The sequence below is a fragment of the Bison bison genome, unplaced genomic scaffold, assembly GCF_000754665.1.
Source record: "Bison bison bison isolate TAMUID 2011002044 unplaced genomic scaffold, Bison_UMD1.0 scf7180017864282, whole genome shotgun sequence".
In the NCBI taxonomy this organism is placed as follows: domain Eukaryota; kingdom Metazoa; phylum Chordata; class Mammalia; order Artiodactyla; family Bovidae; genus Bison; species Bison bison.
Window position 1 is genome coordinate 437,667 of NW_011494854.1, and position 27,876 is coordinate 465,542.

The following is a 27,876-nucleotide window of genomic DNA, read 5'->3' on the forward strand; positions in this document are numbered from 1 at the left end:
TTAAAGCAAAGTAAAGACTGAAATCCCTGGATAGTTACCTCATTTTCACTGATTTTTTTTTTCAATGACAATAAAACAAATAAGATTGTAGACATTCATTCTCACAGAAGAAATTCAATATATAGAGTCTTACTAAAAGTTTACCCAGAAGTCTCCATTTCTCATTCTTTACTGACAGATTTTAATGATTCTTTTAGCAGGTAATCAGCTCCATGACCTAGTTTAGCTTCTAGCTAATGACAAAAAACCAGCTTGTTCTTATTTTTTTTTTTTTAGTTAAAGCAGCTATGTAAATGGTGACTATTCCAAGATATACTGTCTAGAATTTTTTTTAATTTACTTGCATAATGTCAATCAAACCCAATTTAAGTAACTTTTAAAAGTTCATTTTATGTATTTCCTTTATCTTGATATAATGTTCTACATAAATTTCTCATTTCAGTCATCTCTTTGGTTAAAAGAGTTGAAGATTTTCTAATTTGCTGCTTAATTACCACACCAACTGTTCAAATGCCTTCACCCTAGTTTGCATTCAGAGTCAAAAATGCTTAGAGGGTAAAATATTTAAGTATGCTAGTCAAATGTATGCTTTGTACAAAAACTCAATTTGTACAAAGAAATTGAACAGCCATTTTACCCTTAATATGCAAAATAAAAATGTCGCCTTCTTATCAAGTCCTTAAACTCAATTACAAACTCAATTCAAATCCATAAGATTATAAAGACTCCTTAACTGAGATATGCTGATTTATATCAAAACTCTGGAAATCTGGACTGTGGTAACTTCTGACTTTTTCTTTTGCCATTTTTATGTAGTCTCTATTTCTGCTTTTACTCAGGCCTGCTTCACAGATACTGGCATTAACCAAAAGTGCAGAGCTAATGATTGAAGTTGTAAATAAGCCAGACTCTTTCTGTCTGTGATCAATAGTCCATGAACAATAAAAAAAAAAGTTTTGTCAACAGAGTGGTCCTGGTCTGCCCCAACTGACTATGACCCATTGAATGGGATGTATTTTGTGACCTATTTTGGATTACTGGACCTCAAACCTTGACCTCAGTGGAGTGGAAGGCTTTGCTGACTACCATTCTAGACAGATGCATTTGTTATCTGAATCCTCTGGAGAGGGATATCTTGTCCACTTTTTGAAGTTTTCATCCAGGTGGACCAGAGGCTAAATCCAGAATAATAACACTTGACTCTTGTTTCAGTGTCTATGTATTTGTTGGGGGTTGTGTTTATTGTTTTGATTTGTCAGGGGAGAGGAGAAGAGAGTGGGTTGGGTATTGGAAGAGAAGCAGCTGGTGAATTTAAAAAATAGGACTCAAAAGTTTATTTCCTGGTATATTGTAGCCCTTGGCTTTGAGTCTTTGAAAGTCAGTTAATCCCCCGTCAAAGCATCATACCGTCAGCCGCACACCGTTCTCCATATCTGTCACTCAGAGATGTGAACCCTTCAGCGCAGGAACACTCATAACTTCCTTTGGTGTTATGGCAGATCTGAGGACAACTCCCGAACTGCATACATTCATTGATGTCTGCAGGCAAAATAAAACCAAGTGAGCAATATCTGCTTAGAGCCCATCTCTTCCTTAGAGATCCTGCTTCTGTTTAAATCCATATTCACAAGCAATAATGATGAGAAAAGTGCAGATGAACACAAGTCATGATGCCAACATTTGCAGAACACTAACCAAACTTCAGATACCATTTCACATGCATTTCAAGTTTTTCCCTCATTTGATCTTCCAAAACGACTCTCTCAGGTATGGACTGTTATTGAACCCAAAGTCCCAAAGACCAGATTTAAACAGAAGCAGTCTGACTCTGTACAACAGCAGAACAAGATTTTCCCTTTGGGGAAGCAGCTGTTGTACCACTGGTATTTGATACCACTTCCCTCCTGCTAACTGGTTCCAGGAAGGGGCGGCACTGATTTGGCTTTTTCAACTGAGTTCATAGGCATCAGCCCTCAAAAGAACTATTCTAATCATCTGAGTATGGTACATCATGAAATAGGAATAGTAAATTCAAATGATCAAATACACCTAAAATCCTACTTGATATTTACCATCTTGGTAAGCGCCCCATCTTAGAACTCATTTATATAAGTCTGACATAAGGGTGTAATAAATACGTATTGTCTGAAGAAAGGCAGACTTGTGTTTGTTAAAGAGAAATTTTGATCTCACACACTGATACAATAGGGAGCCATCATCAGCCAAGCCTTCATTCATCATATCAATTTCACAGACATTACTGAAGATAGACTATCACCCAGTGCTATGCCAGACACCGGTAAGACAGCATGCAAAAAAAGCAACCGGCATGAGCTTAGCCCCACGGAGGGAATTAAGCCATGTTTAATAAAAGGGAATGAGTGGAGAACCTAAAAAGTACAAGGTTCTCCTTATAGGAACTGGAGGAAATACAGTCTACCTTCACAGAGGTTTCTGTCAATACTATTGGGTTTGAATCCAGGTCTACAGGAGCAGATGAATCCTCCTTCACGTAACTGGGTACAGTTGTGTTCACACAGATTTTCAGCACATGATCTGTCTTTTCCTGTATCTGAAACGCAAAATCCCACCATTACAAATGAAAGGTACAAAGCAGATGAAGCACAAGTGAACACTCAAGTGGCCTATCAGAAGAACACCTACAGATGGCCATCAGAGAACAGAAAGTCTTGAGATGCCCCCTTTCCATAAGTTTTGCTGAGTATCAGAGACCTCTCTACAGGTATATCTGCCAATGCCCTGAATTCCATTTGTACAAATATATGTAATGTTAGATCCTTGAGGCAATTTTCTGATTATACTCAGCACTGCCAAGATCATCCTCTGAGCATCCATTTCTGGACAGAATCAAAAAGCCAGGGACTCTTTACAACCATCACCACCTGCTCCACTATCTTACTATTATACAATGATATCAATATATAAATAATATTTGGGTGCATGCATGCTAAGTCACTTCAGTACTGTCTGATTCTTTGTGACCCTATGGACCGTAGCCCATCAGGCTCCTCTGTCCATGGGATTCTCCAGGTAAGAATACTGAAGTAGGTGGCCATGCCCTCCTCAGGGGCTCTTCCTGACCCAGGGATCAAACTCACATCCCTTACATCTTCTGCATTGGCAGGCAGATTGTTTACCACTAGTGCCACCTGGGAAGCTCAAATTTTATATATATATATATAAATATTGATGTATATATAATATATATATATCATGTGTGTATACATGTATATATAGCATATGTATACACACACATATAAATAGAAGGCATTGATTCTGTTTAAAAGAAAAGGAGGAGAAAGGGAAATGAAAAGGAAAGCAAGCGGATGAGCAGCACCAAGAACTGGTATTTAAAATGAGAATTCTATATCTTAGTCAAAGTAGCCCAATGCAGTAAGACTGAATTCCATCACAGATCCACTTAATATCTGAAAAGAAATGTTGCTTCCATACCAGATTAATGCCTGGGCTACCTTGCTTGCTTGCTTGCTAAGTCGCTTCAGTCGTGTCCAACTCTGTGCGACCCCATAGACGGCAGCCCACTAGGCTCCTCTGTCCCTGGGATTCTCCAGGCAAGAATACTGGAGTGGGTTGCCATTTCCTTCTCCAATGCATGAAAGTGAAAAGTGAAAGTCAAGTCACTCAGTCATGTCCGACCCTCAGCGACCCCATGGACTGCAGCCTACCAGGCTCCTCTGTCCATGGGATTTTCCAGACAAGAGTACTGGAGTGGGTTGCCGTTGCCTGGGCTACCCAGTTCCCTTAAACAAACCCTGCTTTTAACGCAATGTCATTTGAATTAGAAGTACTATGGTGAAGAACCTGCCTTGCAGTGTAGGAGACACCAGTTCGATTTCTGGTCCAGGAAGATCCCACATGCCATGGGGCAACCAAGCCTAGGCTCCACAACCACTGAGCCCGTGCTCTAGAGCCTTCGAGCGACAACTACTGAAGCCTGCGAGCCTAGAGCCCACGCTCCACAAGAGTAGCCCCTAATCGCCGCAATAATGAGGATCCAGCACAACCAAAAATATAAATAAACAATTTCTCAGCAAGGAAGTTACCTTAAAAAGAACAGGGACTATGGCTGATTTTAAGCCTTTTAACTTGCACAGGCAACTGCAAAAGAAACCAAAGCTTGATCCAAACCTAACTTGGAAATCCCCAAAGTCCTGGAACCATTCACATTATCAGTTAGTCTCCAGGCATCAAACCCAAATCAACTTCTTGGTTCTGCAAATTCCCTCATGTTTATGCCTTTTAAATATTTAATTTAAATCACATTATTATGTCAAAAAGTCCAATCCTATTGATAAAGTGTGTGAAACAAATGGCAAATCAACTCAATATGGTTGGTTCTTCATCTTCCTTTGTAACCCACACAGGAGAAAAATTTGCCAGGAAATCCTTGAGGGGCCTCAGAAAAAGGCTATTAAAGCCCAGGAAGTTGGAAGCATGTGGAGCTAACTAATGTTACCAAGTCCAGACTTGCAGGGTTTGAAGAACTCCCTCCTTTTTCCTAAAAAGAAATTGAGGCCTGGTGATGTTAGTACGTACTCTAAGTGGCACAGTTAGTGGCAGAGGAAGTGGGAGCCAGTTCTTCCAGTCTGGAGTCCCAGGACGGTTCCAATTCGGCCCCTGCCCCTCTGTGTGACCTCAAGCAAGTTATTTAAGCTCTCTGAGCTTTCTTTTAGACATAATGGCAGTAATCCCCTGGAGCTAATTTGAGTAACAAACTAAAGAATGTATGGGGGGCTTCCCTGGTGGCTCAGTGGTGCAGAACCCATTCCTGCTAATGCAGGAAACACAGGTTCAATCCCTGGTCGGGGAGGATCCCACATACGGTGGAGAAACTAAGCCCATGCGCCACAGCCGACCACTGAGCCTGTGTGCTAGCCTGGAAGCTTCAACTAGTGAAGCCCCACCCTACAGCTCGTGCTCCACAAGAGAAGCCACTGCAACAAGAAGCCCACACGCTGCAAGGAAGAGGGCCCCTCTCCCTACAGCTAGAGGAAAGCCCCCGCACAGAAAGGAAGACCTGGTGCAGCCAAAATATATAAACAGATAAACATTATATATACAAAAAAAGAATGTATGTGAAAGCATTTCACAAACGCTATACAGGACTACCAAAGGGCAAATTATTAGCCTGCCATTGCAACATTCACTTTCCATTAAGCTAGAATCATCCCTTGTTTGTGTACATCATACCTTTCCTACACAAAAATCCTCTCTTAAAAATCTGTGTTCCTTCCAAGGTCCCCTGTGACATTTCTATTCTTTTAAAAATATATTTTTTTTAAATTTATTGGCAGTGCTAGGTCTTAGTTGCAGCATATGGGGTCTTTAGTTGCTGCATGCGGGATCTAGTTCCCCAACCAGGGATTGAACCAGGCCCCATTGGGAGCATCGGGAGCACAGAGTCTTAACCACTGGACCATAAGCATGTCCTGACATTTCCATTCTTACCAACTACTCTTCCCCTCTGTGCCAAAGATACTGCATTTGGCTTAAGACGAAAAAAATGTGCAAATTTAGAAACAAAATAAATAGCTTTAAGGTGCTGACAGCCACCTAGTGAACTGGGAAGAGGCTGTGCCTTTCAGTTAAAGGAGACCAGAGTTCAAATCCTGACTCAATTTCTTAATGACAGGAAGACACAGCCAATTTATTTAACCTGTAGGGTGGTTTCCTCATTTGTTTAAAAGAGAGTGACAGAGAGACAAACAATACCTAACTCACAGGATTGTTACATGGATAAAATGAAATAGTCCTATTTAGTATTCATGTAGTATTCAGCACAATGTCTGGTATAGAAAAACTGTTCAATAAAGAAACACAACATGTAAACTAAAGACAAATGTGGTTACCATTTACTTTATGTTATTGCAAGTTTTTCAGTAAGGTAACCTGAGTTACTACCATGAAGTACAAAAATAATTATTTACTTACTGCATCCTGTCTCATCGAAATTGTCACCACAGTCATTAACATGATCACACACCCGGTGCTGTGGAATGCAACGCCCATTGCTACACTTAAATTCATCTGGTGTACAAGGTCTAGGAGTCGGTTCTACACCTATAATTTAAGAATAAGTTCAAGTCAAAACATTGTCTTTTGTGAAACAAGATGCTTCCTTCTGTGTCAGAGACAGTGTTTCTCACAAATAAGCTGGTGCTCCCCTACAATTCCTGGTCTCCCTTGCAGGTAGCTTGGGGCCAGATCCAACCAATGGACTGTGAGCATAATGGACACCTGTCACTTCCAGGCCTAAGAAGTAAGGAAACTGTCTCCTCCATTTCTCTCTTCTCCAGCCTCAGCAACCTTGAAGACTACGTGTTCCGGATGGCTTAATACAGGATGAAGGGGGCTGCCTGACCTTCATCAAACTTTAGGCCTCTGCTGGTGTAAGCCACTGAAATGTTGCAGTTTGTCTACTGTGATGCCTGGCTGTGATTCCTCTAACATCTCCTCCATGGGAAGAATTTTAGCTTCCTATCCCTTTTTTCCACACTGGGATTTGATCACTTCCTACAAATGTCTGGCATGATTAATAGAGGAAGTGGAAACAGAAGACAAAAAGATGTAAACCTGCCCCAATTTTTAAAAAAGGTTTTATTTCCAGGTTTTCATCCTTTTGTATTATGCTTCAAACAAACATATTAACAATGTTATAACCATTGGCTCATCTCTGCCCCAAAAAGGGGAAGGAGAAGAAGGGTTCAAACTTGAACATGGAGATGGTATCAAAGTCTGCCTGACATAGGATGGCAACTGGCAGTAAGCATTCTAAGGCCACATCAATGTAAGGAATAGAGAATAGAAAAGCATTTATCCAAATTTCCCCAGCTAATATCCTTTTAGAAAAAAAAGTAATTGGACTCAGGATAAATAACCTTCCTGACTGACTTTTTCTAGGTAAACTAAATTGCCCAGAAAATTAATCAGCTCTTTCCTTCAATGGATATATGGAAAACGTTCTCAAAATGGATAAGCACAGATTTCTCAATACCTAAAATATTAAATGCAGCCATTTATCTCTTAAAATAATCTATCATTTTTCTCGTCTGGGAAATGCATTTTCATTTTAAAGAAGGATATTAGATAAGCCCTGTGAACACTAGTGCAGCCTTACTCAACATGAGCTTTTCAGCGGGACATTGAGAAGTTCCCATCCCTAGATTAACAATTAGAAGCTCTAGGCTGAAGAGTGACCAAACCTCATTTTTGAAAAGAGAGAAACCCTTAGTTTTTCAAGTGGGACTCAAACCACTATTTAGTGTTTGTTCTCACTTCCTTAAGGAACTTTCCAACATCTGGTTCAAATGAAATAGGAAGAATGGGGGAAGGGCTGCATCTGAGTACTGTGTGTTTAGGGAGTCTTGCAAACAATGTCCATGGAGATCTGCAGTCATACGCACAGCTCAAGCCTCTATAGAACAAACTGAAATCCCTGAGGTACATTTTTCGGACTGCAGACACTGGGGGCCTTTCTTTTCCCTTCTCCCTTTTGACTTTTGCTTACAGAGCTCCTTTTTCTCATCACTTCCATCTCCACAGTCATCCTCCTGGTTGCACACCTCATGACGATAAATGCAGCGATTGTTGTCACACCGGAAACGGTATGGTGAGTCACAGGCAACATTTACTAGAACACAAGATGAAAAAGCAAAAGTTTACATTAAGAATAGAACATAAGGGTCAGGATATAAAAACACTCCTGTTGCCAACACCAGGCTTGGGCTTGCTTGATTTGTCCCTTATTGGCTTATTTGATTAACCAATTGACAAACATATTTTGAGTGTCTTGTTGACACCCTGGTGCTGTTCTGTGCACCAGGTTCAACTGGGGAAAAGAAAGACGCAGTTCTTATCCTCATGGAACTTTTATTCTAGCAAAGAAACCAACTTCACAAATTAACCATTCAACTAAAACTGTGGTAACAGCCCCAAAGGAAACATGCTATGAAACCAGCTACTGGGAAGATCTGATATAGATCTAGGGGAGGAGGGGTCAGAAGGGGCTTCACGTGGGAAGAGTCTGGGTCAGGAGGAAGATGGCAGGCTTCTGGACCTGAATAAAAGATCTCTGTGGCTGGAGCTAGAGTGAGGAGGACAACAGTGGCCGGAAGGTTGGAGAGACCAGCAGGACTATACACTAACTCTCATCCTAACAGCCAGGAGCTCACTGTTTGTCCCTCCGACTACAATCCAGAAAATGAAGTCCATTCATTAAAGTTCTACACCATGATGGAATTTCCTTCCTCAATTTCCTCACCTATTACTTTCAAAGTTGACATCTCAAAGCAAACACGTACTCATTCTGTTACCCAGAGTTAGATCTCTGGCTGATGCTCATGCCCCTGTGAGGAACCTACAGGTAAAACCCAGGGCCCTTGGTTAGAACAGGGACACAGTCCTCTACATGTACCAGGAATTCAGAACTCAACACACAGGTGTCTTCCTCTTTCCCATGGACGACATGAGCTGTTTGATTTTCCTTCTGCCTTGGTACCACACACAGGAAGCAAGAGGAGAGATTTTTAATGAGGTTGAGGGGAAAAAAAGAACAGCTGCAAAAGTTGGCTCTTGGAAGTATTGTTAATAGAACTTCACAAGGATTATTTGTGGTGAAAGGAAAATGTAACATTATAAAACAGTGTGGATCATTTTCATGTGGCTGTGTCTCTGTCTCCCCAAAGTTTAATCTTACTAACTATGGGCACTTTATCTTATAGTGGGAAACAACTTTTCCAGGATTTATTTGACAGTTACACATGTTTAGGCTCTTTTTCAAGATTCTTCAAGTGAAAAACAAAACAAACTATTGTTAATTCCTAAGAAGAAAAGATGTGGCAAGGGAAATATTGGGATGCCACTGGGAAAATATAATGCAATTTATATTTTAATTATATAATATAATTAAATTCTCTTGATGGAAGGAATATTCTGATATATTATTTTCTAGAGTCAAATCATAAAAATGAATAGTGAGGGCTAAAATGAATAGTGACGAATCTAGGAAATTGAATGGAAGAGGTGATGATGAGAACCTCAGAAGTGAATTACAGCTAAACGAAACTAAGAATTAAGAGTTTCAAGAGGAATGGAGGGCTTCTACTTACATGATCTTCTTAACCTTGGCTTACATCTGAATCACATGGTGGGTGAGGGAGGGGTTGGGGAGGCGGGTGGGCAGCTTACTAATGCAGAGATTGCTGGCCTCCACTGCCAGCAATGAATCTGTTTTTCTAACAGGTCGCCAGGTGATACTGACTCTCTTAGTAACAGAGATAACACCTGAGATCTCCAATGACTCAAGGCATGGAGCAAAATGATCAAAACAAACTTATGTTCATTCACTTGGCTAAAATGCAGTAGTTCTCAACCAAGAGACCAAATTAAAACCTAAGGAGCTTTTTCAATATATTTTTGCCCAGACCCAAAATGTCCTTGGACCTTTGATAGGTCTAAGCCTGAGGTGGGACCAGAGCATGTGCTTCTAAAGCACCTTTCCCCAAGGGATTCGGATGGGTACCCACATTGAGATTGACTGGTTTAAAAAATAAATATGCATCATACAACAGAAAGGAATTAGATGGGCTTGAATTATGATGTAAATGAAGTGAGTTTAAAGATTAAGTGGTTTTAATATTTCCTAAAGGTGCTTTGTGAAGCTCCAGAGGCTTGGCAGAAGTACTCTGAGGGGCATTGAAAGTGGGGTGGAGCAGGAGAGATATACACTCCACCCTAACTCAGACTTCGACCACAACAGACCTGTCTTTATTTATGCATATTGGTTTTCCAACAATTTCTTTTGAGGCCACTGTTTTCAAAGGCCACAAAAATGTTTAAAACTATGGATGTCTGCCCAACTTTCTCATGTCTCAAGTAGAGAACTAAGCAGGAAGGCCAAGGAAAGTGCACCAATCAGATCATGTGTCCAACACACAAAAATTGTACAAATGCCCTCCCACTTATGCTCCACATAAGAAACATTGACAACACCACCCCTCAGTCTCTCACTCACAGCACAGATGGAGTTCTTCATCGGAACCATCGCCACAGTCATTATCACCATCACATTTCCATGATGAATGGATACAAACGTGATTTTTACATTCAAACATAGTAGCTGGGCAGTATGCACCATTGGGAAAGCGGGTGGCTGTCAGTGGGGAGGAGACATATTCAAATGATTAGAAATAGATACTTTTTGGAAAGCTAGCTGGCTATTTCTCCTTTTATAGAAAGAATTCTCCTAATAGAAAGTGTTCCATTATAGCCTGCTCTTTTCTGATTCAACCACAAGTACTGCAGCCTTAAACTGTCTGAAATTCTGATGGAATGTTTCTTAAGGGTAATTGACTAAGCCCAGTATTTAATGACACGAGTCATTCTATGGACAGCATTGGGTTTTTTCTTTTTCAGGTAAGTGAAACTTTTTAGCAGTGCCAGCACTGGCTTTTCCTATCATATATTTAAAGTCTCTAGGAAACCAAGGTTTTAAGATGCGGCAACCACATGATCAACAAAATCCATCATAGATAAGCATCAATAGTTAATATTTATTCAGTGGTTCAAAAAGACTAAAATACAAATGATCATATAGGCTTTATACTTTTAAATGGTTTTATATGCCTTTATTACAATTCAGAAAATGCTTAATGCTGGACCTTCAATATGGTTGAATACCCATTTATTCATTGCTTGAATATTCTTTTCCTGCCAAATTTTTACGTGATTAATGATTTGTAGAGTAGTTGATAATATATAAATACTTTCATTAGCACAGACATAACATATTCTCTATCTATATATAATATTTGAAATATTATTTGTGAAATATACTTGAATGACTACTGTGAAATATATAGACATGATGACTCAAGCCCCACGTAAATGGATAATTATCAATGAATGCTGAATAGAAAATATCTATGACCTTTCAATCTAAGAAGTGGTGGCTAATGGGTCTAAACAGCCATAACCATACCAATTGTCTAGAAACTTACGACAATTGGCTTCATCAGAGGCATCGCGACAGTCAGCCACCCCATTGCACTTCATATGTTCAGAAATACAGTGCCCGCTATCACACTGAAAATATCCAGGACGGCAGGTCATCATCTCTGAAAAGGAAAGAATGTTATTTCCAAGGTGCCTTGGTATTCTCAGACAAGTTTTAGCTCTGTGGAGGGTAGTAAGTATTCCATCGCATTCCTGTCCATACCCAGTGACTGGCTCACAACAAACCCACAACTTGTGGTTAGTGAGTGAATAAACTCTCAAAAGTTACACCTTCCCCATTCAAGATACAGAGATGGAAGTACCAATCTCTCCTCTAGTTAAAATGAGATTTTTAAAACTCTCTTGTGATTTTCCCCTATTATTGATCTAGAATGCCCTAAGGTAATCATACAGCTTAGAAAGTACAGAGAAGAAGGTACTGTAATGCTAAGGTTTCTATATTACCGAAAATACACAAAAGTCATCTTACTCTATAAAACCTTACAAATACACATTGGAAGTCCCTGTTGTTGTTGTTTCATGGCTAAGGCATGTCCAACTCTTTGTGACCCTATGGTCTGCAGCTCGCCAGGCTCCTCTATCCATGGGATTTCCCAAGAAAGAATACCGAATTCCCTACTCCCCTCCAATGTGCTGATCCTAGTACGAGACTGTATGGGAAGCCCCTCAAATTGCTGTAACAGTTACCGCAGTCCCGCTCATCTGAGTTGTCCCCACAGTCATTGGTTTGGTCACAGACCCATCGAGAAGGAATACAGCTCTGATCATCACATCGAAACTCGCTCTCCGTGCATTTCCGGGGGGCTGAAAAGGAAAGCCACATGGCCATTAGAGGGCACCAGGACTCATACACAGTGGGCTGGCCCAAGTGCCCTCTGTGCCCAACCCCCTCCTGTGCCCCAAGTCCCAGACCATCCAACCTGCAAAAATAGACTTTTCACTTCAATTGTAAGTCTGTTTTTAGTCAGTTATAATTGCAGGTGAAACCAGCACCCTGATTCTTTCCACAGCCCATACTTTCTCATTTCCAAAAGGAGACTAAAGTTAGAGTATATTTCATGTTAGTTAATCTGAAATTGATACATATCATAAGGCAATGATGTAAGTCACCTCAAGTTCTTTTTGAAAAAAAAAAAGATGTTGTTGAGTGTAAATAAATTAACAGACAAAAGATATACTTGGGTAAATATTCTTTTCCTAGAGTGTGATCACAATCTGCTAAGAAGATGAAAAGTAGAAATGTACCAGTCAGAAAGCAAGAGATCAGACAGCCATCATCCTACCCTTTGAGGATGAATGGCATTGACAGTTGAGTTACAAACAGCAGACATCCCCACTCCAATGGCACATGGGAAAGAAGGACCCCGAACACTCACCACAGTTTTCCTCATCAGAGCGGTCTCCACAGTCATTTTGCCCATCACATCTCCAGCGAAGAGGGATGCAGCGGTGATTTGTACACCGAAATTCCCCAGAAGGTTTGCATGTCATCGACTCTGCAAATCACAGTCATTGCAAATACTTCAGAAGCCCATGGTCAAGGAATGCCAAAGTAGTACTGGCTCTCGTGAGATGGTCTCAGGCTTATGCTACCCTAGTCTCAAAACTCCCAGAAAGAGGAATGCCAGCCCATTCACTGTCAATACTCCTCTTTAGGCTAAACTGAGCCTATCCTACTATTTGAAACTAAATCCATTCTCTTTTGTAGAAAACAGTTCAAAAAATGATTTGGTCCCTGGCTTGTAATTTGCAACAAAGGCCTGAAAAGGAAAATTAAATGATGCTGCCAGCAAACAAAACATGTCCATTGCATTGTCTCTAGGTGATTAGATTCAGTGTTATTAAAATAACTCATTATCTTTCCTACCTCTCTTCCAACTAAACACAACACGCACTGTTTTTCAGCTAAAGAATATGCCTAATCTTGGAAAATTCCATTAATTCATTTGGCCTTTTATCCATAGATTCTTTCTATATTGCCAAACACAAAAGACGTGGAAGGTCAGAGAGACATTCGAAATACCAAAACCTCCAAAGAAGAAATATTTTGATTTTGAAATATCCTTTTTAGAGATACATATCAAATGTTTTCTCTACCTCCTCCCTCCCATCCATTTCAATCAGTCTGTAAGACAAGACAAACTTGTCAAATGTAAATAAGACTTTCCCATTTGTGAGAAATTACACAAATTCCTAATATCTTCACATTTGGGGAAAGATTTCATTTAAGACGATATAAATGAACCTCCAGTACCGCTGTAAAATGCCGGGATCCCTATAAAATCGCTGTAAAATGCAACACGTTATTAGAGGCAAACGAAGGAAGGATGACGTGGGCAATCCAGCCCCGCTGCTGGTAAGCTCTCGCCCCTCCCCCCCACGCCGCGCCGCCTACCACAGTCCTGCTCGTCACTGTTGTCCCTGCAGTCGTCGACGCCGTTGCACACGGCCCACTTCGGGATGCAGCGGTAGTTTGTTTTACAGCTGAATTCCGTATAGTTATCACAGCGATAGGAGGGGCCCACTGAAAAGACAGGATGGAGCAAAGTAAGAACGGAAGTCGTTGTCCTGCCAGGAAACCACAGACACCTTCCACAGTGACCATGTTATCAACCAACCAGACTCTGTCTTTTTGGCAACCGTGTCTCATTTGTGCTTAGTCGCTCAGTCGTGTGACTGACTCTCCGCAGCCCCATGGACTGTAGCCCACCAGGCTTCTCTGTCCATGGAATTTTCCAGGCAAGAATACTGGAGTGGGTTGCCAGTTCCTACTCCAGGGGATCTTCCCAACCCAGGGATCGAACCCGCATCTCTTGCATTGGCAGATGGATTCTTCAGCACTGAGTCACCTGGGAAGCCTGTGTCTCCTTTAGGTGTGATTTGTTCACTCAGAGTAGAAAGACAGAGACCTTAGGTTTTCTCAACACATCATTACAACTCATTTATGTTGTGGTCAGACTGTTGACGGGGGAATGGGGTGGGATGGGGGAAAATGTACCCTGGTACATTTTTTTACTGGGTTTGAAGTTAAAAAAATCACATGAGGTTCAGGTCCCTCATTCACCTTCGCTGTCTCTCACCAGCTTTCTCTGAGGCTCAAAACAGAAGGTGCAAGATAAAAATGTAAGTTCTTTTATCATATTCTGTAGTTAGACATCCCGTGGGCAGAGACCAGGAATCCGCCATTTGAGACCCAGGCATGTGGTTCAAGCTGCAGGCTGAGCATGCAGCTCTCCTCTGCATTCTTGGGGACAGCGAAGAGGGTGCATGCCATAGGGCCGCAGCAGGGCCTATGCACTGTCTCTCCAGCCACACAGAGCTGCTCTCAGGCCGGACGGGCACACGGAACTCACAGCATTCCTGCAAGGGCTCGTCTGAGTAGTCTCCGCAGTCGTTGTCCACGTCACACTTCCATATCTGAGGGATGCAGTGGCCGTTGGCGCACTTGAAGTAGCCAGGCCGGCAGGTCCTGCTGGCACAGTGCGAGCTGTCTTCGTCCGAGTTATCGTCACAGTCGTCCTGCATGTCACACTGCCAGGACTCCGGAATGCAACGTTTGTTGGCGCACTGCCATTCGTAGGGCTCACACTGGTGATGCTCTGCAAGCGGTGGCATTTGGTTATCAGTTTGCAAGCGTTCAGGAACAGAAGCCCCTAATTTACACTAATGGATCCTGTAGAACTCCACTATACTTTCCTTTTAGAGGACTTATGGCCTAATGCACTTATTATTAACCAGTAACGCTACACGGGCAGATAGTCCTTTGACTATTACTGTCCCCTACATTCTTAAAGATCTTTTTCTTGAATGTAACATTAGAGGATGAGGATTGACAGCCTACTAAATTCACTTTCTCCGGTACCTGTTGCCCTAATGGACAATGGTTTTCAAACTATGTGTTTGTTGCTCTTGTTGATGTGCTACTTTTGGTTATTTTTTGGGTTTTAGTGGAGTTTTTTTTTTTTGAGAGGGTGCTTTTTAAAACTGGAGACATAAATAAATATCACAACTGAGAGTCCCTGTTTAAAATGTGAGAATCCCTGATTTCACCCTCAATATTAGCTCTTAAAGAAGACTCTATATACAGTACACAGCAAAGAACCACCAATAGAGACAACTTATAATGTGGGATGGACTCTGAGTTGTCTTTTTCCTCCCCCAGGATTTTGGACCAGATTTTGATTTGCTATTCAGAAAACCCCCACAGAACCTGATTGCACACGATCAACTACAGAAGTGGGCAAAGAACGTAGAAAGTGATTCCACTCACCACAAAGCACAGGGTCTTCATCCGACCCATCAGGGCAATCCTGACGCAAATTACATAGGGAGTGTGAGTTGGTGCAGTTGCCATCATTGCACTGGAACATTCCTAATGCGCAGAAGCGCTGTGGGCAAGTGATAGGTTCATCGGAACCATCCAAGCAGTCTCTCCGCCCGTCACATTTCCACCAGATAGGAATACACCTGCACAAAGGAAACAGCCTTCTCTTAGCAAAGCAACAGGCAGTGAGAGGAGCAGGCAATGACCATTCGGAGAGAAGAAGGCAAAGCTGAATTTCAAGCAATGATATGCAAGCGTTTTATCACGGCCCAAGAAGAGGATCAGTTCAACCTTGGTTACTGTGGCATAATCTTCAGAGAAAACATAACTAGGTTAGAAAGAACAGGTGTGTTAAGACCCACCATATGCTCAAAAAGTGCTTTGAGCATGATGACCAAATTCCTGCCACAGCCAATAGTGAAGTGTGCATTCTGGGTAACAGATGGATGGTTAGAACTATCAGTCAGAGGGAGAGATGACATCAGGCTATGGGCTGGGAAGCTGGAGGTGCTCCCATTTGTTGAGAGTCTACGTCGTGATGGGGTATGCTAGATTCTTAATCTAAGATTCTTTACTCAATCATCAAAATAATCTGCCACTGAATCTTAGATGCTATGGTTTGCATAACACCTCCTCTTAATCTCACTCTCTGACTCTGAACCCCTAGTCATCAAGGGCTGTACCCACTGTGAGGGAAATAATCTATGACTGTGTTTCATAACAAATACAAATGATCAAAAATAGATTTGTGTGACCCTCAATCCTCTGGCATAGTTAACTGAGGAGATAGGCCAGCACGTGTTTGAAAAAGATGGGGAATTTCTATCATTCCTAAGGGCTGTTTCTCAGTGTACATTTATGTACATTCTTGACCCTGAGACTTTGGGCAATTCATTAGAATTTTGCTTCCTTGTTACAGATATGAAAATTTGCATGCCTGGGTGTAATTATTTGGTTCCCAAAATGCCTCCTTTCATGGAAGAAATTATCTGAAGTTGGAGACTTCAGACTGAAGTTGGACAGTTGGAGAGAGTCTTGGTGCATCCCAAATGAGCCATGTTAATTAGCCAAAATCTTGTTCACTAGAAAACTCTTATCCCCAGGGGCCTTGAAGTTCAATGTGTGTCCAAAGGCTGGAGAGGCAGCGGAGAGAGGCAGGAGCGAGCCTTACATTTCGCTGTCGGCACACAGGAATTGGGTGCTGGAGCACATGGGCAGGCACTGGGTGTTGGGACCATGCTGGACGGTGTAGAAGTTATCTGGACACTCGCAAGTGAATCCAACACCTCCTTCTTTGATGAGGCAGAGATGAGAACAGCCACCGTTGTTCGTACCACAGGGATTAGGCACTAGTGAAAGAAGGGAGAAAACATGTTCATTCACTTAAAGCAGGGACGAACTGATTACCTGCCACATAAAACTCATCACCTCTTAGTAAAAAATCATTACCCTAGATACACACTTTTTCGAAAAGTTCATAAAGAAGACATATGGTAGAGCTGTGTTAGCAACCCTGTTGCTGATACTGATTTATGTGCAGAAGTGAGGCTTACTTACTGCTAGAAAAGTTCCCTGGTGGTCCAGTGGTTAAGACTCCACACTCCCAGTGCAGGGGGCACAGGTTTGATTCTTGTTTAAGGAACTAGATCCCACATTCCATTAAAAAAGAACGTTCTTGGAGAGCAAGTGGGAGGTTTGGCTTACCTCCATGCACCCAGAACGTAAGTTAAAGTTTTACTTTCCAACAGATGCTATATTCTCTCCTCCTAAGGATACAGGCAACAGAAGGCAACAGGCAACTTGGCCCAGAATCAAGTTGACAGATAAACTGAGCAACATCTATACTAATTTTCTGGGCTGCCACTCAGAGGTAAAGATGAATTTGAACTTCTGCTAAATAATATGGAGAATATTATCTTCCAGAAAAAAATAGTTTGCCAGTTCTCATATATCCTAACTTCCAAGTTTATCATATGTTTATGATAAAATATGTTTATGATATGTTTCCTAACTTCCAAGTTTATTAAGACAACATGACCTAGCAGGCCCACAAAATGCACTCTATCCCCAAAGAATATTCCAGAACTTGGCTAGATATCAAATGCAAATAGCCATTTAATAAATTATATTTTATGGTTACTATAACTTTCCTTTAAGCATTTCTTTTAATCATTTCAGTAGATTGATCTTAGTAAAGAAATGATTCTTATAAATACATCCATGTGATTATAATACGTCTCTTAGGTATTATAATTTATTGTGGTTATACAGGAAAGTATTTTTCAAAGGTGCTTTCTTAAGTAGGACTGAAATGTCAAGGCAACATATAATAACTATTGATTTTTATTAAAAAAAAAAAACAAAAAAACCCAAGATCTTTAAGAATATAGCAGATACTATGAAAAAGAATCATCAGCAGCCTTTTCCAGAAACAGGAGAATAAACTCTATACCTTTAATTTCTATCCCCTCAACTCTCAACATTTGTTTCATAGAAAACATTAACAAGTAACACCATTTCCAGTATAAATTATGATATTAATGATTAAAAAAATAAAAAAAAACAAGAGCAATGTGTATAAGACCCTAAGGTAACTGTGCAAAAACTTCTGAGTAACTGTGCAAAAACTTCTGAATCAACTACTCACCAATTGGCTGCCTATAAGGATGATAGACATGGATGTCATATGGCCTGTGTGTTACATTCAACAGCGCCACTCTATCTGACCCATTGTATTTGTTTCCCTTCTCAACTGTCTTTGTATTCCAATCTGTCCAATAAATGGTGTCTTCAAAAATGGTAATAGCAAAGGGGTGAGACAGTGTGCCAGTTTCGTATACTGTGTGCCGATGGCGGCCCTCCAAATCAGAGTACCTAGGATCAAAGGAAGAAAGAGTGACTCAATGAAGACCATGCCTCTCCTCTAATGCCTTTAAGGATAGAGGAGCTAACAAATCAATGAATATCATGGAATTTGGCTAGGAAATTATGTCAGAATATTGTTACTTTGGAGCTTCCCTGGTGGCTCAGATGGTAAAGAATCCACCTGCAATGTGGGAGACCTGAGTTCGATCCCTGAATTGGGAAGATCCCCTGGAGAAGGGAATGGCAACCCACTCCAGTATTCTGGCCTGGAGAATTCCATGGACTGTTTAGTCCATGGGGTCACAAAGAGTCGGACACGACTGAGTGACTTTCACTTCATTGTTACTTTTATATTTAAAAATCTGGGCGCAGACCCTAAAACTCCCACAAGAGGTGGAATGATCTAGCAACTAAAAAAGTTGATAACATTAGCCATGGGATGTCAGAAATTTTTCCAAAATATCTTAATTTATGAAAACTTAAAGAAGGCATAGGAAAACCAGAGGTCAATCTTCTGGATCTCTGTTGCTAAGACTGCAGACAAATGACCAGAATATAGTCATTATCCATTTCTTTTTAAAAAATTCATAAACCAGAAAGCGGTCTTGATCTCTTCTCTCAGTTCTTACATGATCTCTACATAGAGAGCTCAGACACTTTTATGAGTATTTTTTCTCAAGTGAAATTTTTTTCAAGATAAATTTAACAGAATGCCACAAATTTTAAAGATCTTGTTTTTTGCATGCAATAGGCTGTGTATCTGGGTACGAATTCATAAATACCCAGAAGACATCACCATCATCTAACTACGCCATAATTAGCAATGTCTCTGAAATAAACACATATTGCTTGGCCAAAAATTTGCATTGCCTTTTTCTACAAGGAGTACTCTTCTTTGAACAGTATAATGTTTCCAAGTCTGTTTATCATATATTTGCAAGGGAAGGGCAGAGTAAAGGGATAAGGAAATTAAGATGAATTGAGCACTAGGCTGACTACCATAGGGGAGAGATTACTAGCTGCTTTTTTAGGAGTATAAGAAGTAAAAGCACCAAGACAAAACTGTGATCTGGATGGCTTCAAAGTTCACACTCTTTCTCTTGTACCATGCCTCAGAGCTCGGCGAACTGCCTGTAGGCACTTTAGTTAGAAACGACCTCAGAGTGAACGTTCATCAAACAGGCCAATTAGAAGCTGCCTAGTCCATGGGGTCACTAAGAGTTGGACACGACTGAACGACTTCACTTTCACTTTTCACTTTCATGCATTGGAGAAGGAAATGGCAACCCACTCCAGTGTTCTTGCCTGGAGAATCCCAGGGACGGGGGAGCCTGGTGGGCTGCTGTCTATGGGGTCGCACGGAGTCGGACACGACTGAAGCGACTTAGCAGCAGCAGCAGCAGCAGGAATAATACACTGGCAACACAAACCCTGCTGTTTGGAATGAAGAGTTATGCGGTTTGCTTTATTCTTTTCTATGTACGTACTCAATGTAACCCAGGTGGGCATCTGCCCAGTAGAGTAGATCATTGGTGTAATCAATGGTGAGGCCATTGGGCCACATGATCTTGGTAGAGATAATCAGAGACTTAAGGGTTCCATCCATGCCTACTCTCCCAATGTATGCTCGGTCACCCCAGTCTGCCCAGTAGACGTGCCTGTTGGAGCAAACACAACATGTCAGTCCTTGAAGCCAGAGGAACTCAGTGGCAAAGACACAAGCTTTCTCCAATTAGAGAAACAGAATTTACATCCTACAGAGCATTTCATAAAGGAAAGAGAACTAACAGAAAGAGAACTAACAGAATCTAAAAGGGGATAATGTGTAGGAAATTCTCAGGAATGAACATGATAAACTAGAGATTTCAGTAGGCTTGACATGGAAAGTCCGATAAAGTGAGTTGTTGTTTTCTTAACCATGATTTACTTGCATGCAGCCAAAATATGTAACTTTATAAGTGAAGTGATGTGTCATGGCAAAGAAAATAGCATATGAATATTATTTGAACAAGTCATGCTTCTAGCCATTAAGCCATTTACCAGGTAGCAAAAGCAGAAGACAAATTCCAGCAAGATACTGGCCTTGAGATCACTACGTGAACAGCCTTTTTGGTAACAGAGGTGGAAGAAGGGCGTAAAAGAAGAGCCTGAGATTACAGGAAGACAATACCCATATCGAGGGTGAAGTGCAAGTCCTCTAGGATTCTCAAAGCAGAAGGTGTTGTTGGCATCCACACAGTGCTCAGCCAACTTGCGGCGGTATCGACCATTGAGGTCAGAGACAGAAAGGCAATTCAGGTAGGAATCCACCCAATAGAGCTTTCTGCAGATGGAGAAGCAGGAGTTAGAGCCATTTTACTTGTAAAACAACGTACATTTAGCCACACACTTTCCCATCCAAGCACTTTTCCCCCAGGCAAACAACGACAAGAGGAAAACAGTTGACCTTCCTGCAATGAAGCAAAAAAAGATGCAATAATGTGTGCTTGTTTTCCTATTGCAAGGTGATGTCAGCTTACAGTAGGGAATTGTGGGGCCACAGAAGGATTTTGGCTTTACTTGCTTCATACAGCAAAAGGCATCTTTCCAGGTAATGATCCAGGCTTCACAGGAGCAAGGAAGCAGAAATGAGAGCAATCAATAAGTATCATGAATTACAGTTTACATGTGGAGTCAAGGAAACTTGTCTCAAGTGCAGCCTTGAGACTGCAAAAGGGAACTCTGAATGCTAGCATCCTTAAGCTAAAGAAAAATTTACCGCCTCCCTGGCCTTGTCCTACTAGACTGGCAAAATAACTTTCTTAACCTGAGCCAAATTTCATTTAATCAAATCACCAGTCTTAAAGTATCCATAACCTTCCAAAGTTCAATACTCCTAGAATGTCTGATAGTCAATTTCCACTGAAATGATTTCTCTTCCAAAAGCTCCAATGTCTCCTTGCTAGAGGTAAACATGATCCAATCATACTAGGTGTCAGAGTAACTATCAGGACAGTAGTACCTTCTTAGGCTTGTGGATGAGGAAAGGAGTACCCAAAAATGTACAAGCCTTGCTCACTTGGGTGAGTACTGATGACCGAGATGGCCACAATTTTGGATTCTATCACTGTAGAGGGTAATAATAGCAACAATAATAGTAGCTATCTATTCAATGCCAGGTTTCCCGGGGGGCTCAGTGGTAAAGACTCTTCCTGCCAATGCAGGAGACAAAGGAGACTTGGGTTTGATCCCTGGGTCTGGAAGATCCACTGGAGGAGGAAATGAAAACTCAATCCAGTATACTTACTGGGAAAATCCCAAGACAGAGGAGACTGGTGGGCTATAGTCTATAGGGTTGCAAAGAGTAGGATACAACTTAGTGACTGAATAGGCTCATATTCAGTGCCAGGCCCTGGGCTAAGGGCTAAGATCACAACAACTGCCAGAGTAAGTTCTACTGTTACTCTTGTTTTCTTGATAAGGCTGCTGAGACCCAGAGGGTAGTAAGAGCTAGAGCAGGAATTAATTCAAGACTGGCTATACCATAGGGCACTCTACTCTGTGGAGCTTACTGCCAACTCACTAATTCCTCTTTATTCAACAATCAAAACACTGACGTGTGAACAGAATATGGAGAAGACACTCCATCCCCATATAGGGAAAAATTAAGAGGACTGAGAGCCAGTCCAATTTTCCACTGTGAAATTTTGCACTGTGCTTTGAAAAACTAGTATATCAAGTTTAAGGGCTTTGGGAACCAAACATCTTTGAGTTTAGTGTGGACATCTTTATTGATACTGGGAAGATTATTTCAAATTTCCAAGTAATTGTATCTTAGAACTTCCCCTCTAAGCCTAAATGTGACTAGGTTCTATTCTGCCTTGTGTTTTAAGGAATGTTTAATCTGGTTGGAATCTCTCATGAACATCTGAGGAAATGCTTCATTCGTAAGGTATTTTATCCTACAATCACCCTAGACTTTTTCTCTCCATCTTCCTGACTACCACACATGTATCTAATTCTTTCCCCTGGTCAAGAACATGCCTAGGACAAGAGGAAAGCAGCTAAAGTCCAGGGGAAAATACCATCCTACCAGTTTTGGGGCGAGAGGGCTGAATGACAATATCAAGGTTAAAATATTATCCATCTTTCCCTTCATTGAATCAAAGGACAAGATAAATGGTTAGTTCTGTTCCTGCAAATCGTTAGTTGCTATGCTTTTTGACACCCCACAGAGTCATTATATATAAAATATTTGTATTCACATCAATATTTTATTGATTATTCTGCAGGCAGTTTTGGAGCAGGCAGGCTATTATTCAACTAGAAGTAGGAAGCCAATTCTCCATCCCCCATCTTTACTCTTAAGACGATCAAACAGAAAAGATGTGGAAGCATCCTCTGTGGGTCAAGGGTGACCAAAGCAATAATATTTGCAGCCTAAGTGCATGCAGCTTCCTGTCAGCCACAAAGCCAAGTGTCTGATTCAATAGAGATGTGAAGAAGTGTGATTGAACTGGTAGAGTTGAATTAAAATACCACTGTCTACCGTAAAGATGCTCAGAGTTTCAAGTTAGCCATTCTTTAATTTATAACCAGCCCAAGTTGGGAATGACTAGCATTGTAAGTAGCCTGTAAATTCCAGGAAAGCAGGGGCTGTGTCTGTCTTGTTTACCTCCAAACCCCAGTCCCTAGAATAGCATCGCACTTAGGCAACAGCTTTAAATGACTGAATGCACCAACCAAAGCATGAATCATCCCTTCACATACCTCCAGTAATAACAGAGCTCTTTCTTCCTTTGTGATGCTCCCCCCCATAAAATTCATATCATAAATTCTTAAAAATCACTAGATTTTAGATTCTGTGGTATCCCATTTGATTATTAGGTACACAGCACAAAACAGCAACAACAACAAAAAAACAAAACATGCAGAAGCATTAAAATGTTTCTACCTAGTAACCCAAGTTGGAAAGATCAATTCCCTATTAAGATGAAAGCCTGGCTAGAACACTTTTTAAAAAACAAAAACTTGTTAACTTTTAAAAAGCTTTTGTCTTACCTGGTAACCCAGTCGACAGCCAGACTTTCCGCACCAGGTAGATTGTGCTTTAAGACTGTCTCCCTGTTTGTCGTATTCACAAACATTCTCTCAATGACTTTATTCTCTATATCAAGCCAGTACAATCTCTTTTCTACTCGGTCAAAATCCAATGCCACAACATTACCCAGTCCTTGCAAGATGAGGGAGTATAAATGGCCATAGACAGTTAGATTTCTCAAATAGTAACGGTTGCTAAAAATGAGATCAGGCTCTATGTTGCTGTTCTGCCGGCAGGTCTTTCCATCTGGCTCACGGATGTAGCCTGGGGCACATTTGCAGATGTAAGTGCCAGGTAAGTTCTCACACTTTTGGCTACAGACGAAGGGCGTCTCCTCGCATTCATCAATATCAACACAAGTCCTCTTGTCAGACAACAGCTTGTAACCAGGGTTACAAGAACAATAGAAACTGGTTAAGGTGTCTGTGCAGTTTTGGTTACAACCACTGAGTGTAGGGTCATTGCACTCATTAATGCCTGTAGGTAAAAGACAGTTATCAGAGAACCTAAGTTGTCAGTAATGGACCCACCATAATGGTCAAAAAAGTGCTTGGGGCTGGTGCACTGGGATGACCCAGAGGGATGGTACGGGGAGGGAAGTCGGAGGGGGGTTCAGGATGGGGAACACGTGTACACCCGTGGCGGATTCATGTTGATGTTTGGCAAAACCAATACAATATTGTAAAGTAATTATCCTCCAATTAAAATAAATAAATTTAAATTTTAAAAAAAAGTCAGCCTTCCTGCTGGACAGATGCAGTTCTTTTTGTTTGGTTGGGTTTGGACAGAGCCAAGTTCTTAATGAATCATGCTAAAAAAGACAAATAAACAGGGACAAATAAGAAGGGATTTCTAAAGGCCCCACATTATTCAAAAGTCACTCTTACTCAACTTCCTTCCTTGATCCTTCACCAATGGTTTTAACAACTAATACAACCAGGGTGGGGGTTAGGGGCGGGGTGGGAGGGGGACTTCCAGTTAAACTCTCCCCTTTAGTCACCTGAGGATGAAAATTAAGAACAGATTAAGGAATGTAGTCATTGCAACAAGTCATTGCAAGATCAGTGCTGTTTGCTCTTAGATACGATGGCCTTAATTTGTTTATCTCCTATTCTCTATAATGAATGGCTAACTGATGATTAGTCCAAAAAACGTGTGTGACTGACCTTATAGACCAAGAAATCCTTGCTTTTTGATAGGCAAACAACAGTAATTTTCTGGCAGTGTGCTACTTAGAGAACCAACTGAAAGGTCCTACTAAGTCAGAAAGGGTCTGAATCCACATTCAGTCCCCCTTGTTTCCTTTTCCCTAATCTTCCATTATACTCACCACATCCTTTCTCATCACTGTTGTCTGAGCAGTCAGGGAAGTTGTTACAGACTTTCATCATCTCAATGCAGTTCCCATTGTCACACCTGAACTGATGAGGGGGGCATGTGGTTTCTGGGGTGTGACACAGGTGCTCCAGCTCATCAGAGTTATCTTTACAGTCATTGTCCCCATCACAGACATAGGCCTTATTAATGCAGAGTCCGTTCTGACACGTAAAAAGGGTCTCGTCGCAGGTAGGGTACACACAGCCCCTCTCATCACTGTAGTCACCACAGTCATTGTTCCGGTCACACCTGTGTCATGAGACCCAGTACCACTTAAAATCAGAATATTTCAGGTGAAAATCCAGATCCCCAATTTCTCTCCAAACACATGATGCTGATAGCGTCTGTGTCTCTTAGCAGGGGCACACGCCCACAGTCCGCCTCACCTGCCTCTCTCTGTTGTCAGGCTGACCCTGAGCCACAGCGTGCAGTCCCATTCATCATCCTGCTCACACTGTCACTTTTCTTATAGCAGAAAGAATTGAATGAAGTATTTCTTATGCCCATGCCTCTATTCCAAGTGGCAAACCCTGAGCGTCAGCTGCCTCAAGAAAGACTTTTCTTCTAGTAAGCCCACTTCACTCATCTTTCTGATCCTCTGTGCAAGGTCACGTTATGACCTTCATGGACCCCAGGCACTTCTGCTTTCATGGGCCCCTTCCTCCATAAAAATATTTAAAATTATATTTAAGGACTACGTTGGTATAAAGGCATATATATTATTATTTAGTATGTAAATACTTTCTTTGACCTAAAAGTTCTCTTTATTTTTTTTCTTTTGATTTTAAAAGAAGTCCAAACATTTTCAGAGGCCATGAAAAGTATCATGGGCCCCAGCCCTGCCTCATGGACTTTTGAGGTTTGTTAATAACTTTTTAAATCCCCAATTCACCTGAAGTGGTTGGGGATACACAAGCCATTATTACAGACGAACTCTGTTCCAAAGCAGGATCTTCTGGTGCAATTCTGGTGCTCATCAAGGGCATCAAGGCAATCTGCTTCACCATCACAAACCCACGATTTAGGGATACAGCCTCTGTGTGGACGCACACCAACCTCACAGGCAAACTCAGAACTTGAGCAGTTGCGATTCTCTGAAGCTAAAGCACAAAGAGAATCAGGAATCATATGAGAGCTCATTCCAACAGTCAAGTTCATTTTGAATCAGTATTTATCTTGCTTTATGTTACATAATAGTCTGAGGGATGAAAGGAAATGAAGGGAAAATAGGAAGACAAATTACTCTCCCAAATTTTCATTTTAAATGCTTTGGACCTTGAATTTTTTTCAGAAGTAAAAAGTAAAGATAAACACCTCATAATTTAATTTCCATAAAATTAATGTAAGGTCATAGTTTTCCCTTAGGGATATAGAAAACTACTTGCATTTTATTAATTGGATACTAAAAATCCCATACATTTGGTAATTTTTTTTTATTTTATAAAGTATAATCACACAAACACAATGTGAGATAGGCATTTTATGCCAGTTTTATGAGAAAAGTGAAACTCACAATGGTTATCGAGACAGCAAAAAAAAATCACAGAATTTTCTAAAAAGCTAGGGTTTCTTTCCTAGATATACAGCAAGAGTACTTGTTAATAAGAGTTGACAGACACCATTACACTTTAGGAAAGAGCGAAAATGCTAACATATAATCATGAAACTCTGCAGTATAAAATAGAGATATTTTATCTGAGGGTGAAGAGGAGACAAAAGGAAAGGGGTCTTGAAGAAGAGATATGGGAGAAAAGTACACACTACAGTCCAGATCTGGGCAGCTGCCCGCCTATTTCATAGAGGATATGGAGCAACAGGGGCCATTGCCAAAGTCACGGACATGTGAGAATCAAATGCAAAGATCACTGAGTCATTGTTTTTATTATCCTACCATGGAAAGATACTCTAAGACACCTGAATTTAGAGTTCTATGCTCTGTTGGTAATGGGAAATGTTGTTTCATAGTCTGTTCCATAATTCACTTAAAAGAATGACCCCTGCCCCCCGCTTAACAACTCTAGGGTAATGGATAAAACTAGAGGCACAGTTAATTGCAACAGTATTAAAGCTGCTAACTCAGTGGCCAACTGAGCTCTCTTTATCTGTTCTAGAAATGTAGGACATTATTTCCATTACCTAAATGCAACAGAAAAAAAAAAACATTAAAATCATTTTTCATCCTTTACAAGCATTTATGTAGATAATATAAAACATTCCTGAGCAGAAAAATAAAGATAACATTCTATCTGCGTACTTTCAATAAAAAAGAACCTGTGTGACAACCATGTTCTCCAAAGACAGAAAAATCAAGCTACTGTTTCCTTGAAACATGACTCCAGAGAGGAATTAATTGTTTGCACTTACTGCAGTTATGTCTTTCATCCTCATCACTCATGTCTCCACAGTCATTATCACCATCACAGACCCACATCATTGGGATGCACCTGTTATTGTCACACTTGAAATAATCACTGGCGCACGTTGACTGAGAAAACTCTGGGAAAAAAACAAAAAAAAGCACTCTTGGTGAGAAGAGTCATGTGCAGTCAGGAATCTTGAGAGAAACATACTATAGCAAGGGCTTCCTAGAACACCAATTAGAATTCTTTAATCATATCCCACATGTTAACAAATCAAGTTGTCATATGCCCAGAATCCCAGAGATCCCTCAAAATTAGCCTAAGGCAAAAGAACATTTAATTTTAACTATTAAAATACAGCACAATGATAACAGTAAGGAGAAACGTGAACTTCCACGAGCTGGAAAAATGGAGTATGTATCAATACAGCCTTTGAAAGCCTTTGACACAGGAAACTGACTCCCAGAGATCAAGCCTTCCCACATATGCAGGATGTTCATTCCAGCATTACATCTTACAAGGAAAAAATGGAAACAAGCTAAATGCCCAGCAGTTGGAAAGGGATAAAATCACAAGGAACATCCACACTTTACAGCAATATTCAGCAGTACAAAGATAAGATGGACATGTATTTTCTTTCTTTTATTAATTATTTTTTAATTGAAGGACAATTGCTTTACAGAATTTTGTTGTTTTCTATTACCACATATAAAAGAGACAGCCAATGGGAATGTGCTGTATAACTCAGGGAACTCAAACAGAGGCTCTGTAACAACCTAGAGGGGTGGGGTGGGGAGGGAGATGGAAGGGAGGTT

At 40.9% G+C, this 27,876-nt stretch overlaps 1 protein-coding gene across 1 annotated transcript in view; it reads right to left on the reverse strand.

Annotated features, from left to right (window-relative positions):
• Nucleotides 1–27,876, reverse strand: part of LRP2 (low density lipoprotein receptor-related protein 2) — a 175,961-nt gene that overhangs the window by 19,599 nt on the left and 128,486 nt on the right. Inside the window, exons 48-66 of the mRNA XM_010849414.1 lie at nt 27,066–27,197; nt 25,594–25,801; nt 24,655–24,950; nt 23,285–23,801; nt 20,415–20,567; nt 19,732–19,902; nt 18,027–18,253; nt 16,551–16,728; nt 15,326–15,522; nt 14,409–14,654; nt 13,451–13,579; nt 12,432–12,551; nt 11,743–11,859; nt 11,040–11,156; nt 10,055–10,192; nt 7,550–7,672; nt 5,974–6,102; nt 2,441–2,572; nt 1,408–1,539 (exon numbers count right to left, since the gene is read on the reverse strand). Of these exons, the coding sequence (XP_010847716.1) occupies nt 1,408–1,539; nt 2,441–2,572; nt 5,974–6,102; nt 7,550–7,672; nt 10,055–10,192; nt 11,040–11,156; nt 11,743–11,859; nt 12,432–12,551; nt 13,451–13,579; nt 14,409–14,654; nt 15,326–15,522; nt 16,551–16,728; nt 18,027–18,253; nt 19,732–19,902; nt 20,415–20,567; nt 23,285–23,801; nt 24,655–24,950; nt 25,594–25,801; nt 27,066–27,197 (3,462 nt within the window). The remainder of the gene's footprint in view (nt 1–1,407; nt 1,540–2,440; nt 2,573–5,973; nt 6,103–7,549; nt 7,673–10,054; nt 10,193–11,039; nt 11,157–11,742; nt 11,860–12,431; nt 12,552–13,450; nt 13,580–14,408; nt 14,655–15,325; nt 15,523–16,550; nt 16,729–18,026; nt 18,254–19,731; nt 19,903–20,414; nt 20,568–23,284; nt 23,802–24,654; nt 24,951–25,593; nt 25,802–27,065; nt 27,198–27,876) is intronic.